The sequence below is a fragment of the Asparagus officinalis genome, chromosome 7, assembly GCF_001876935.1.
Source record: "Asparagus officinalis chromosome 7, Aspof.V1, whole genome shotgun sequence".
Lineage (NCBI taxonomy): Eukaryota > Viridiplantae > Streptophyta > Magnoliopsida > Asparagales > Asparagaceae > Asparagus > Asparagus officinalis.
Genome location: NC_033800.1, coordinates 132,183,817 through 132,198,932, shown reverse-complemented (window position 1 = coordinate 132,198,932; position 15,116 = coordinate 132,183,817). Strand labels below are relative to the sequence as shown.

The window sequence follows — 15,116 nt, the reverse complement described above, 5'->3', positions numbered from 1 at the left end:
CAAAGCTTTCATGATTAGCAAAAATTTGCAATTATTCATGATTTTTTTTTGTTGACATTTTTGAAAGTTCGTGGTAATTTTCTCTCGGGTACCTTTGGATGATTAACAGAAACCCCCTCTTAACTTTTAAAATATCAGAAAATTCCCCTTAAGCAGCGATTGTCGCAAAACTCTCCTTTTTAACTTTCATATTTTATAAGAAAGTCTACTGTTAATTTTTATCAGAGAGGCACCCTAATTTGATAAAATATTAAAATTAAAAAGGAGGCTTCGTGATATTTTAGCCTTTTTCTCCAGCGAGCCAAATTACGAGTACTTTGTGAAATTTACCCTCAAAACCCCCCATTATTTCGCATTTCGTTATTAATTTCGGCGCCGTAGCGACCGCAGTCCCCAACAGATCTCGGCGTTTCGATACCAACCGGAACCTACTACGCTCGCATAGGGGTGAGGGCATCTATCACCGTCCCACAAAAAAAAAAAAAAAAAAAGGCCCCGGTAAAATTCTAAACTTGTTCTTGCCGCAAGTTCGTGTTTCCTACCGTTGGGGGCGATGGAGGGCTCGGATCGACTGGGGTTTGGATAGTAACTGGGGTCGCTCGGTAATTTTGTCTTGGAAGCGAAATCGTGCGGTGGGGGTTCTGGCGCTTCGAATGCGTTTTTAGGATCCCAACGGGGGTGTTAGAAGACAATTGAGTACCCGCGTGCGTAGCCCCCCCTGACTTGGTTGGTTTGTTGAAGGTCTCTAGTTGCGAGTATTTCATTGTGGTAATGTAATGATGGCATCGAAGATGCCGCGACGAGGAATTTGATGGGTTTAAACGCGGTAGTCCTTGGAATTTTCCAGGTCCAAGCATCCTATGCCTGCTATTGAAGGCTTGTTTGGCCTGCACAGCGGCCGTTTGTATCTCTGATGGACGGAGCTCATATTTTGCGAAGATAACGTGCATCACAATCCAGTTTCTGAATTCGAAGTATTCGAAGAAACGAAACATTATTTAGGCGTCAAACCTTCAATATGGATTTGGACTCAGACACGCCTCTCTAAAATTTCTTGAAGGATTGCGTGATGTCATTATTATTCTGTTCGGATTGACAAGATTCAAACACGTGTAACAAACCAACAGAGCATGTGCTGATGATTCGAAACCGCTATCGAAGGGCTTCAAAATAAAAGATACAAGGGGGAAAAAATACAATGAAAACTACCTCATGTTATAAAACGAGAATTTGTTGATACTATGATGTGAGGTTGTATGCTGAGCGCAGACTTTTACGACGTTCGCTAGCTAAAGCTTTTCTCCTTCTTTCAACACGGAATGGCAACTTATGGATACGAAAGAACAAAAAATGTTTTCCAAATTTAAAGAAAAAATCTCAAACCTAATCTGTATCGTAAACTGGAACTTTCTCTGTCAATATGTATAGGTAGCCTTAAGCTCCGAGCTGAACAAAATCCTCCACTTGCATTCGCGAAAGGACAACAGCATCAAAACCTTAGCCATTAACAATTTCATGGATCGCCTCACTGACTGCTGGGTCATCGGATCTGACAGCAAGCTTCATAGCAACTTGCTTAGGCCCATCGATCCCAAATGATAGTCTGACGAGCACTTTCACATTGCCTATAAAGACTCCAGACAATAGGCAAGTGTGCGACCTCGCATTGCTTGGCACCACCTCAGTTCCCTGCCAAGAAACAAACAAATGTCACTAATACAGCAACAATTATGACTGAACCAAAATAATCTTCATAACTTTGAAAATGCTATGAGGCACTCTAATTCCAAGCCTTACATGCTCCCATTTAAAGCAAATTCCAAATATTTTCAAGCCTTACATGCTCCCATTTAAAGCAAATCTATAATCGGTCAAGGAACAATATGCTGTAATTTGGTACGCATATTCTGCAATCAGCACGAATCTTAATTCCAACCCAGTTTTACTAAGATTGGAATTCTCCAGTAGATTCTAAAGAACAAAAACCACTAACTTTGGTTCCAAATATTTGGTTAAGATCTGCTGATATTGTAACTATCTATAAACTAAACGAAGCAACTAACCTCGCAGGGCTGCATGCCGAGAATGTTAACGACAGCATTCACAGCCTCAGCCAAGCTCTCCCGTGTACCGAGCCCGTACTCATCAACACGCTCACCCTCGGGATTCATGTTGTCCCAGGCATTCTTGAAATTGGATACTCCCACTTTTAGCATGTAATCTGAAGCCATTACTTCAAAATCTTCTAGCTGATATTCATCTTCGACACCCTCATCCTCCGCTTCCCCGGTAGATGGATCTACCTGTTGGAAGGTAAAATAACCATTGATATCAACATAAAATGCCATCACATAAACATATTGGTAAACCTATAACAAGATTATAGTGGGATGAAAAAAAAGATAATCCATTGATAGCAAAGACAAAATGTGCATCACCATCATATCATAAATATATTGGTAAACCTATAACAAGATTATAACGGGATAATAAAAGATGTACAGATGCATTATGTTAATGCCAGAAGATGCTGCTACAAGCCAAGGGGCAGAAACAGAAAAGGCTGGTCATGCATTTTTAGCCAAAGTGATGGTACTGAATGGCAAAGGAAATACATAAAAAAGAATTCAATAAGAATCTGAAATTATAATAGTTCTCCTGAACAATATCACTGTACTACCTATACAAATATCCAGCAAAACAGAAAGAATCTCCACCGTAAATTCGGATGCAATGAGTAACTTTGCTAATGGGCATCATCACAGGACTTTCACCTACAAAAAAAAGGGTTTTACATGTCTATAGTGGACCTGTTTAGAGGTTTGAGAAAGGGCTATTAGTTATACCCAACACCTGCCTTGAAGAAGTAAAAGCACTACGACAAATAACCATAACAACCAACACTTGGCATGTATTCAGGCACGGACAATCAAAACAAATCAAAATCTCCTGTGATATAGTTACGTCCTTTATGACTCGAACTATGTAGCACCTATTATAGCATACACCTAGTTCCCTTAACAATAATGAAATATTACAAACAGTAGGTATTGGGGCGCCTAGATTAATACAGGAGAATAATGTAAGTTTCAAATCAGCATAAAGATATACTATCAAAAGTACCTCTCTAACAATGAACTTTAACATGTTTGAGAATTTTCCGACAGTTGGGACTCCAGCTGGTTTCTCAAAAGCCACAAAAGTCTGGCCTGGTGAATCATAAGGTAGAGTCCTTAAAGGTTTCGATGCAACTTCTGAAAATTCCTCAGCATCAGAAGCATCAATAAAAATGGTGACCTGGAAGCAATTCCAAATTTTAAAGATAGCAACAGGTTTTACATAATAATAACAGGTGCTACTCCCATAGACTGCTACTTACATTTTCCAGTAGCTGCTCAGGTATGGTGTTAGTACAGTTGTACTGGAATACAACATGCTCATCATAAATATGCTTGATGACATTAACCGCGTATTCAGTTTCAGCTTCTGTCAACTCTACAGGCGAAGATGACTGAAAAGGAGGGGAAATTTAAAATAAGATGTATGTTTGCCAAGAAGACGAGTTACGCTATTGCTAGAGGCATAACCTTGAATAGTTTCCCAAAGCTGGAGAATTCAGGAATGGATGAAAGCAACTTCTCATATGCATCGACAGCAGCTGTTGGAACAGTGGGAGGAGCACCAAAACTATTTTCCAATAGCTGCTCAGGTATGGTGTTTGTACAGTTGTACTGGAATACAATATGCTCATCATAAATGTGCTTGACTACATTAACCGCATATTCAGTTTCAGCTTCGGTCAACTCCACAGGAGCAGATGACTGAAAAAAAAAATTAAAACATGATGCTGTCAAGAGCTTTGAGTTACATTATTGTCAGAGGCACAAAGGAAGAACCTTGAATAATTTTCCAAAGCTTGAAAATTCAGGAATGGAAGAAAGCATCTTCTCATATGCATCAGCAGCCGATGTTGGAGCACTGAGAGGTGCACCAAAACCAGAAGGCTTTTTCCCTGGAGCCTTTTTCTCAGCAAGAGGCTGTGACTTGACTTCCCGGGGAACCGCACAAATATCAAAAGGTTCTTCAGAAGCCTCCTGTTAATGCCGTTAAACAGATGTAAAGGGTAGCACTATTGCAAATATCATGACTTCAATTTAAACACATACATAGTTGCACAAACTTTTCTCCAAGTTAACCAGTGGCACATCCAATGAGCCGAATAGGAACTCTTTAACATCTTTTACAGTTCCAGTAACTGAACCATCACCACCCAGTGTACTGAGATAAAGTGTTGCACGATCACGAACCTGCATGGAAGACAGAAGGTAAAGAAAGGGGGAAAAAAGGGTGGCATTTTTCATTTTCACGTTGAAATAATAAGCCTTAAGACATGATGGCCTCAACACCCACGGGCTTAGGTCATATTAACTAGAACTCTCAAACCAATGGTCGGGGGTGTTCAGAGAGAGGCCACACTGACGAGATATTAAACAAACATTCTTATTGGTTGCCAAACCCTGATATACAGAAGATACAGCATTTGAATTACTGATACACCTAGCAAGATGAGGATAGGGAAATTTAAGTGCTAAATCTGGATAATGAGACAATTCAAACGTATAAAATAGATTCTAGCAAGATGAGGACAGGAAATTTGCAACTGCTAATCTGGATAATGAGACAAATTCACACCTTACTCCAAAATTATTAAACAAAAAAATGCATAACCCAATGCATATCTCACCTCATCGTCAATATCAAATAGGCAGCGTCTTAGAAGGACAAATATGCGAGGCTGAAAAAAATCCAAAATTTCAACATCAGAAAAATAATTTACACAGTAATAGCATAAATAATCTTGTTTAAGTGGTATTTTCAATACCTTCAATGGATCAACCAAGGCACCAAACTTTGCCAAGGTACTCACTGCAGAGGCTCGTATGGTTGAATTCTCAAGTATAACCCGATTATAGATGTACCTTATATACTTACTAGGGTCTGATGTCTTTGGCCCTTCATTCCCCAGAAAGTGAAGTATCTGGAATATCATAAAACAAAAGAGTCATCCACTATCACCATGCAAGTCTATCCTTAACAGTATGGTTCAAATTAACATCAGTAGAAACTCAAAAACATCAAGTAAACTGAGAAAACCTGAACATCTTTAACATGAAAACCCCTCAATAGTTGTATTAGATCTTCTCAAAGGGATCTTCAACATTCTTTGACATTAATATAAAAACAAGATAAAGAAAAACATGGGACGTATTGGTGAAGATACAAATGTAAGCATGAAATTTGCCAAAGCACATATGTTTCCATAAAATATCTGATTTGATCTATGTTTATCACGAATATACAACACTAAAAGCAGGGGCGGGTTTACGTGGTGAGCGGGGTGGGCAGCTGCACCCTTGAAGTTTTGATTTTTATCATTATACCCAAGGTTTTAAATATCGGATATCGGGTAAATATCGGATGGCCAAAATTCATATCGGATTGCGGATATCGGGGATATGTGGTAAATATCGGAATGCCATAATGAATGTTTGCATACATAGTATAATGCATTAAAATATAATCTCAACATATGTAATGAAATTTAAGCATACAAAATATGAATGCATTAAAATATAATCTCAACATATGTAATGAAATTTAAGCATACAAAATATGAATAATATATGTTTAAGATCACTAATCAACTTTCTAAAACAAACTAAAGTGCAAAGCAATGTTGCAACATTTGATCTGCTTTTTTTAGGGCAAAATGTCATTTTGATATAATGGGAAAATCTTGATCTCGCCCAAAAATTCCAAACACGGTATATTATTTTACAACAAGCTATATAAAAAGATATATTGGTCCACATATCAGCTAATATATCGGTCATATCGGGGATTTATCACTCAAAATAGCCAAAAAGCGGTAAAGGATATTTAAAGACCATATCGGTTGCGGCAAGCCCTGTAAAAGGATATATCGAGGGATATATCGGGCCATGTCGGGGATATTTAAAACAATGATTATACCCCCGTAAAATTTAAACTTTGCCCCCACCCCCCACCCCCAACAAAAGAAGTAATAAAAAATAATTTACATCCCCAAATTTGTCCTATAGTCCATTAGATAACTCATGTGAAATTTAATAGGCCCAAGCCCAAACACTAACTCAAACCCAAAAGCCCACACATACATTAACCCAAAACCCATTAAGAAAAGTAAAAACTTGATTTGTTATCTCTCTAAATCCTCCGATGCCCGATCCCAATTCCCAACAAACACGACTCAAACCCTAGTCCATAGGTTGCTACCGCTTCACCTATCACCGTGTATCCCCTCGCTACGCCGCTGACCCGACAACCTCCAGACCTCTAACCTGGGTTGCTACCGCTTCTCCCATCACCGTGTGTCCCGTCGCCATGCCGTTGACCCGACGACCTCCAACCCCCTCTTACTTTCTTTTCTTCTCTTCCGGCTGTGGGCACTACCGCGACAGGCGAGCGACTTACCGAATTTTTTTTGTTTCCTTAAATAGTTTAGGGATGATGATGCTTTGAATATATTGTTGCTATTTTATCAAAAAAAAAATTGTTTATGCATTGGTCTCTGTTTTTCATTTTATCCCTTTCATGAATTGTGGATTAAAAAAAATAGTTTATGCAAAGTTCAGTAGGAGGAAGGAAATAGTTTACATTAACCTTTTTCTTGAGCAGTGGTTAATCTGTAAATATCACCTACAAATAGTTAATACCCTCTTTAGTCTCTAGTAAGTGATATTCTTAGTTTAATTTTGTCCATGAAGATCACTTACATCTACAATTACACAATAGTAATGTTCTTCTGCTTTCAGTGTTTTGTTATCATAAAAACTCCTGTGTTTGCTTTAGTATGACAAATTTTTTGTGCACTGTTATGGGCAATACCTCAGGAGGGTATTCATTGATCAATATGTTTAATCTCCTTTAGTAGTACTGATGTATTCATTTACATGGAAATACAAATATTGTTTAGTTGTGTTTCTTGATTCATTATTCCATAAGATTAGACTTCATTATTTCATTTGACAATGCACTTTATATTGAGACTATGAGTCATGTAAATTAGTCATTGAGCAAATAGAATTGTACTTAGATGTTGTAAAACTTATCACTGAGTAAATAGAATTGTACTTGGATGTTGTAAAATTTATCATTGGGTAAATAGAATTGCTGATTTTTTAGTTATGGATAACTTCATCAAAAGAAAGACCCGAATGGAGCAAGAGCAACCATCAACTAATCCTTTTTAAAAAACCTTTGAGAATTTACAACCGAGTACAAAGCGAAGCAATGGAGTGAACATGATAATCTTTAATATTCTTTCTCTATTCTGTTGTAAAGCTAATTATCAGCACGCCCCTTATTTCTTTTGATATTATATACTTACAAGAAAATATTTTAACAATTACTTGATGATGCACATCAAGTGTTTGTTTTATGGATACACACAGAGACACATTTGTTTATATTACATAACAAATATGTTTAGAATTTTGCGATCACAATGTTGGATTTTGTGGAGTATTTAAACTAGCAAGTATGTATACATTTTTTATTTCATTAATGAAAGTAAATCATGATTGAAAATACTCTTGTTTGTTTATCTATCACATTGCAGGCAAAAGATGATGCTATGCAGCCGATAAAGTATATTGAGTGCATTTGCATCAGGTATTATATTTTTATAATTAATAATTTTATTGGTAGGTAAATCAACCCCCCACACCCCCTCCCAACAAAAACATCTGGATCCGTCACTGCCTACAAGTAGGTCATGAAGACTTCAGTTAAACATGTCTCACCCAGCTACGAACTTTTACAAATCTAAACCCAGAATTTAGACCCATGAATTGACCATTGTTCAAGAAACGATAGGTGAATTCCAAACATGTCAAATATAAGCAAGTATATAACGTGATTGGATCAGACATGCGCTGACACACATGGACTATTGATACTTTTTGCATCAATTCAAACAAAAAGTGAAGTTTATATTATAATCCCTAGAAGTCTGTGTCCGCATACCACTATAAAAAGAGAAATTTGGAAGATTCTAAATAGAGTCTGCCTAGAAAGTTACAGCCTCGCAAACTGAAATAATCTGAATGAGAAACTTTAGAAACATAAACCAAATACAAAATTTCTGATGTATATAATCTTAGAATGATTTCAAAAATTCCTAGTGCAAAAGATAACTAATATAATTGAGCAAGGTAGTTCAATTGAATGAAATCTCATGAATGATTACCTGAGTTGAAAGGTAAGTGAATTCACAATCTTCAATGAACTCACAGAGATGAAATAAGCCACTTTCTTTAGCATCTGGTATTTCTCTGATAAGGATGACTATGGAATCAACAATTGCTTTCTTATATTCAAAACCACCTTCTTCCCTAAGAATGTTACTCAAGAAGTTCATCCTGATCAGTTACATAAGAGTACAATTAGTTTCATTCAGGGAAAGATACAAGTTTCATTACAAATAGAAAAATTTGAAATTACATGTTTTAAGTAGTAAGACATTATCTAACAAGAAATCCAAGATTCTCTGATATTACCATGAAGTCCAAAATGTTTCTCAATGAGTTGTTGGTTCTACTCACATTGACCGATACTTGAGAGGAAATTTCAGGCACAAAGATCTTATAGCTTCCACGACAACAATTTTAAACTCGTCTGCAATATCTGACATAAAGTTGGTGATTTGTTTCATCAAGCGATCTACACTAGATTCATTTCCTGTCTTGAGAAGAGTAGTAATGGCAAGAGTAGCAATGCTGCGGTTTTGGTCAGATATTAAGCTCTCCATATCAACATTGCAATTTGTAACTGCCAAGGGATGTGTCATTGCCACCTGGGAAATTAGAGATGGTTTTAGAAAACTATATGCTGAATAACAACTCTCCTGACTCTCAAGTAACAGATGTATATTTAGCCAGTCGCGAACTATAGGTACCAATATAATAAAAAACAACACTAACCTTATTTAGCGTGCGAACAGCAGCAAACCGAAGCACAGGTTTGGAGGAGCTCAAAAATAATTGTAGAATTGTAATTGCAGGAATGAGTTCTCTACTGGTCACACCATTCAGCTCTGTGATTGCCCTAGCAGCTTCAAGTATCACCATATCTGTTTTATGACGTAGGCAGGCTTCAAGAAAATCAAAAAAGGGGCGATCCCCTGTTTGTGTATTCATGCTAGACTCTCGAATCACCTGCTGAAAAACCCTTAGTTTCTAATCATTCTTTATCATAAACATGTTTAGCGAATCACCTGGGTTGCATATCTAATCAAGAGGCACTGAGCTAAAGGTGAGCGAACTGTTCCTCTTGTCAAGCTGGTGACAAGCTTGCTCACGGCCAGACGGTCATTCTGCCGAATCTAAAAGTCCAAATATATGTAATTAGTACCAGAGTCAGAATATCTTGAATTCATTTCTTTAATAAAAAATTAACTTAGAAGTGAGATAAAAAGAGTTAAAAAAAAGATGAAAAAAGGTTAATCACAAGAAAATAGTTAACACATATGTTCACATAATACAAATCTATCCTGCAGAAAAATAGGACAGTGCATCTTGATTTCATCACTCCGACTAAATGACACATTGCAGAAGCATTTACCAAACAGAAAAGTTATCAAACTACCTAGAGGAATGTTCCAGAACTGACTGTATTTGAAGAATCTAGATAAAGAATGTCCCAGGGTTTACTTCATCTGGAGTTCCCATAAGCATCTTGATTTCTTTGTGTCGGCATCTTCGGTTTTGTACTTTCGGTCTAGTGATTCTGCACGAGATTCAAGCCGAAGGGATGATACTAAGTGAGACCTTCTAAGTAGCTGCCATGATCGAGAAGCTACCCCCTGCATGGAAGGACTTCAAAAACTATCTCAAACACAAGCGCAAGGAGGTGACAATGGAGGATATGATTGGGGAAGCTCCGAATTGAGGAGAACCACCGATCCGAGGGAAAGGCATCTGAGCATATGACCGTCAAGGCTAATGTGGTGGAGCATGGTCAAAGCTTCAAAGCCAAAGGAAAGAAAGTGGTTGCAAGTGTTGCAAACCCAAAACTGGGAACCAAAGGAGGAATCTCCAAGAAGAAAATTGGGGGCAAGTGCTTCAATTGTGACAAGATGGGCCATAAATTGACCGAGTGCAGGCTTCCAAAGAAGAAAGAGGTCAACGTGACTAAGGATGCAGTCAAGGATGATCTCGAACTCATGGTTGTGATATCTGAGGTCAACATGGTGGGATCCAACCCAAAAGAATGGTGGATTGACACATGTGCTACGAGACATGTCTGCACCAACAGAGATCTGTTCACCACCTTCACTACAATTGAAGGTGAGAAGATATTCATGGGAAACTCTGCCTCATCAGCCATCGAGGGGCAAGGGAAGGTGATGCTGAAAATAACATCCAACAAAGTTGTGACCCTGACTGATGTGATGTATTGCCGGATATTCACAAAAATCTGGTGTCTGAGTCTCTGCTCATCAAACATGGCTTCCGCATGGTGTTCGAGTCTGATAAAATGACTCTTACCAAAAATAGGGTGTATGTGGGAAGAGGGTATGCCACAAATGGGCTTTTTTAAGCATAATGTAATGACTGTGAAAAAAGAAGATTAATGAAAATGCTTATTCTTCCGTTTACTTGATTGAGTCATCTGATTTATGGCATGCTAGGCTTGGTCATGTTAATTATGAAACAATGCTAGGCTAATTAACTTAGACCATATTCCCTCTTTCCAAATTAATTCCAAACACAAATGCGAAGTGTGTGTGGAAGCAAAACTAACGAGATCATCTTTCCAAACAATTGAAAGGAATACTGAACCCCTCGAATCGATTCCTAAGTTTATGCAAACAAGGGTGGTAATAAATATTTTATTACCTTTATTGATGATTGCACAAAATATTGTTGTGTACTTGTTAAAGAGCAAAGATGAAGCCTTAGAGAAATTTATTCTCTTTAAGAAAGAAGTTGAAAATCAGCTTAATAAGAGAATAAAAAGATTAAGAAGTGATAGAGGTGGAGAATATGAAACACCAATTTGTGATTTTTGTGCTCAGCATGAAATCATACATGAAGTAACTCCATTCTATTCACCTCAAGCAAATGGTGTTGTTGAACGCAAAAATCGCACATTAAAAAAATGATGAATGCGATGCTTATAAGTTCTGGGCTACCTCAAAATATGTGGGGTGAAGCTATTTTGACAAGCAATTACCTTTTAAATAGGATAACCCGAAAGAAACAAGATAAAACTCCTTATGAGTTATGGAAGGGTAGGAAACCATCCTACAGATACTTGCGAGTGTGGGGGTGTCTTACCAAAGTAGCAGTTCCAACACTAAAGAAAAAAAAGATAGGTCCTAAAACGGTGGACTGTATCTTCATAGGCTATGCTCATAACAGCAACGCGTATCGATTCCTTGTGCATGATTCGAAAAATCCGGATATACACAAGAATACGATAATGGAATCAAGGAATGCATCTTTCTTTGAAAATATCTTTCCTTGTAAATCCAATCATGAAGCAAGCACTTCAAAGCAAATATATGATATTATGAATCAAGATGAAAGTTAAGATTTGGCTCAAGAAAATGAACCGAGATAAAGTAAAAGAGCAAGAGTAGAAAAATCATTTGGTGATGATTTTCTAACTTACTTGCTAAAAAAAGATCCTCAAACTTATACTGAGGCCATGAATTCTTCCGACGGACATTTTTGAAAAGAAGCAATTCAAAGTGAGAAAGAATCTATTTTCCAGAATCACACTTGAGAGTTAATGGATCTTCCTCCTGGTTGTAAGCCTTTAGGGTCCAAATGGATCTTTAAAAGGAAAATGAAACTTGATCGCACTATTGACAAGTATAAAGCCAGACTTGTAATCAAAGGATACAAGCAACAAGAATGCTTAGATTATTTTGATACTTATTCTCCTGTGATGAGAATAAATTCCATTAGAATGATTCTTGCAATCACTGCGTTGAGGAATCTAAAAGTACATCAAATGGATGTAAAGACAACTTTCTTAAATGGAGATTTAGATGAAGAAATCTACATGGAACAACCTAAGGGCTTTGTAGTTCCTGGGAAGGAAAAGAAAGTCTGCAAATTGGTTAAATCATTATATGGTCTAAAACAAGCCCCAAAGAAGTGGCATGAAAAGTTTGATCATACAATGATTACCAACGAATATATAATCAACGAGTGTGACAAATGTGTCTACGCTAAGGAAACAAAAAAAAGGATATGTCATTATGTCTTTACGTTGATGACATACTCATTGTTGGTAGTGATGACAAAATCTACCAAGAACATGTTAAATTCAAAATTTGACATGAAAATATAGGACTTGCTGATGTTATTTTAGGAACTAAAAATCATAAGAACATCACAAGGTCTTATTTTGAACCAGTCTCATTATGTGGACAAAATCCTTGAAAATTTTAACAATGATGACACTGGAGTTGTCAGAACGCCATTAGACACTAGTCTCCATCTAGCTAAAAATAAAGAAGAGGGTATTTCCCAAATAGAATACTCAAGAATTATTGGAAGTCTAATGTATCTAATGAGCTGTACAAGACCTGATATAGCTTATATGGTCAGTAAACTCAGCAGATTTACTAGTAACCCGAGTGCTGATCATTGGAAAGCAATCGTAAGAGTACTGAGATACTTACGATATACTTAGAATTATGGATTGTATTATACAAGATATCCTGCAGTCCTAGAAGGATACAACGATGCAAATTGGATTTCTGATATAAAAGACACAAAATCCACAAGTGAATATGTGTTTACATTGGCTGGAGCTGCTATATCCTGGAAGTCCTCGAAACAAATAGTTATAGCTAGATCCACTATGAAATCCGAATTTATAGCTTTGGATAAATGTGGAGAAGAAGCCGAATGGTTACATCATTTCTTAGAGGGCATTCCAAAATGGGAGAAACCTGTGCCTCCAATTTGTATTCATTGTGATAGTCAGTCTGCAATTGGAAGAACACAGAGTGATATGTATAATGACAAGTCTAGACATATACCGTAGACATAATACCATTAGGCAACTACTCTCAACTGGAGTTATCACTATTGATTATGTGAGAGCAGATCCGTTAACCAAAGGGTTAAACAGAGATTTAGTTGAGAAATTGGCTAAAGAAATGAGACTAAACCCCATGGGTAAATAAATTCTTGTAAAGGAAACTCAACCTAATTAACTAGAGATCCCAAAATCTAGGTTCAAAGGGAGAACCTAGTTATAAGGACTTGATGTAGTCACTGTGGGGGGATAACCCCAACCTATTCCTATATTAAAACAGTGATGTGAAGTGATTAGGCTAGCAATGTGTTGCTTTAATGATTCTTAAGTTGAGACTTAAGTAAATCACCTATGTAAGAGTGAAGGGGGGCCGCTTCAATAGAGAATTGTAAGGGCTTAATTCTCTAAAACTCTCGCAGAATCAAATAGATGTTCATGACCAAAACGAACATAATCATGAGAACCAAACAATGAGAGATTGATATCTGTGTGAAATATATGGCTCTTTATAAGAGAAATTGGGACAGTTCAAGGACATCATGTCTACTGGACAACTAGTAAAGTAAGTGTATTTCACAAGGGAATGTCCAGTAGACGTGATGTCCTTGAACTGTCCCAATTTCTCTTGTAAAGAGCCATATATTTCACACAGATATCAATCTCTCATTGTTTGGTTCTCATGATTATGTTCGTTTGACAGTTCAAGGACATCATGTCTACTGGACAACTAGTAAAGTAAGTGTATTTCACAAGGGAATGTCCAGTAGACGTGATGTCCTTGAACTGTCCCAATTTCTCTTGTAAAGAGCCATATATTTCACACAGATATCAATCTCTCATTGTTTGGTTCTCATGATTATGTTCGTTTTGGCCATGAACATCTATTTGGTTCTGCGAGAGTTTCAGATAATTAAGCCCTTACAATTCTCTATTGAAGCGGCCGCACTTCACTCTTACATAGGTGATTTACTTAAATCTCAACTTAAGAATCATTAAAGCAACACATTGCTAGCCTAATCACTTCACATCACTGTTTCAATATAGGAATAGGTTGGGGTTATCCCCCCACAGTGACTACATCAAGTCCTTATAACTAGGTTCTCCCTTTGAACCTAGATCTTGGGATCTCTAGTTAACTAGGTTGGGTTTCCTTTACAAGAACTTATTTACCCATGGGGTTGTCTCATTCCTTTAGCCAACTTCTCAACTAAATCTCTGTTTAACCCTTTGGTTAGCGAATCCGCTAAATTATCCTTTAATCTCACATAATCAATAGTGATAACTCCAGTTGAGAGTAATTGCCTAATAGTATTATGTCTACGGTATATGTCTAGACTTATCATTATACATATCACTTTGTGCTCTTCTAATTGCAGACTGACTATCACAATGAATACAAATTGGAGGCACAGGTTTCTCCCATTTTAGAATGTCCTCTAAGAAATAACGTAACCATTCGGCTTCTTCTCCACATTTATCCAAAGCTATAAATTCGGATTCCATAATGGATCTAGCTATAACTATTTGTTTCGAGGACTTCCAGGATATAGTAGCTCCAACCAATGTAAACACATATTCACTTGTGGATTTTATGTCTTTTCTATCAGAAATCCAATTTGCATCGTTGTATCCTTCTAGGACTGCAAGATATCTTGTATAATGCACTCCATAATTCCAAGTATATCGTAAATATCTCAGTACTCTTACGATTGCTTTCCAATAATCAGCACTCAGGTTACTAGTAAATCTGCTGAGTTTATTGACCATATAAGCTATATGTACAGCTCATTAGATACATTAGACTTCCAATAATTCTTGAGTATTCTATTTGGGAAATACCCTCTGTAGGCGTCGAAAAATGCTAATAGATATCCCAAAAATAGAGAAGATCACTCAAAGGGATCTCATATTAAAAATCAAGGCAGGAATGAACTGTCTCGCCAGCGAGACAGGCTTTGCTGTCTCGCCCGCGAGACAGGCTTTGCTGTCTCGCCAGCGAGACAGTATTTGCTGTC

At 37.2% G+C, this 15,116-nt stretch overlaps 1 protein-coding gene across 1 annotated transcript in view; it reads right to left on the bottom strand.

Annotated features, from left to right (window-relative positions):
• LOC109847529 (coatomer subunit gamma-2-like) overlaps nucleotides 1,058-15,116 on the bottom strand; it is a 39,642-nt gene continuing 25,583 nt past the window's right edge. The window contains exons 7-18 of the mRNA XM_020416760.1: nucleotides 9,317-9,424; nucleotides 9,024-9,257; nucleotides 8,646-8,896; nucleotides 8,291-8,462; nucleotides 4,883-5,038; nucleotides 4,745-4,795; nucleotides 4,167-4,307; nucleotides 3,897-4,094; nucleotides 3,380-3,511; nucleotides 3,124-3,297; nucleotides 2,064-2,303; nucleotides 1,058-1,689 (exon numbers count right to left, since the gene is read on the bottom strand). Of these exons, the coding sequence (XP_020272349.1) occupies nucleotides 1,498-1,689; nucleotides 2,064-2,303; nucleotides 3,124-3,297; nucleotides 3,380-3,511; nucleotides 3,897-4,094; nucleotides 4,167-4,307; nucleotides 4,745-4,795; nucleotides 4,883-5,038; nucleotides 8,291-8,462; nucleotides 8,646-8,896; nucleotides 9,024-9,257; nucleotides 9,317-9,424 (2,049 nt within the window). The 3' untranslated portion in view covers nucleotides 1,058-1,497. The remainder of the gene's footprint in view (nucleotides 1,690-2,063; nucleotides 2,304-3,123; nucleotides 3,298-3,379; nucleotides 3,512-3,896; nucleotides 4,095-4,166; nucleotides 4,308-4,744; nucleotides 4,796-4,882; nucleotides 5,039-8,290; nucleotides 8,463-8,645; nucleotides 8,897-9,023; nucleotides 9,258-9,316; nucleotides 9,425-15,116) is intronic.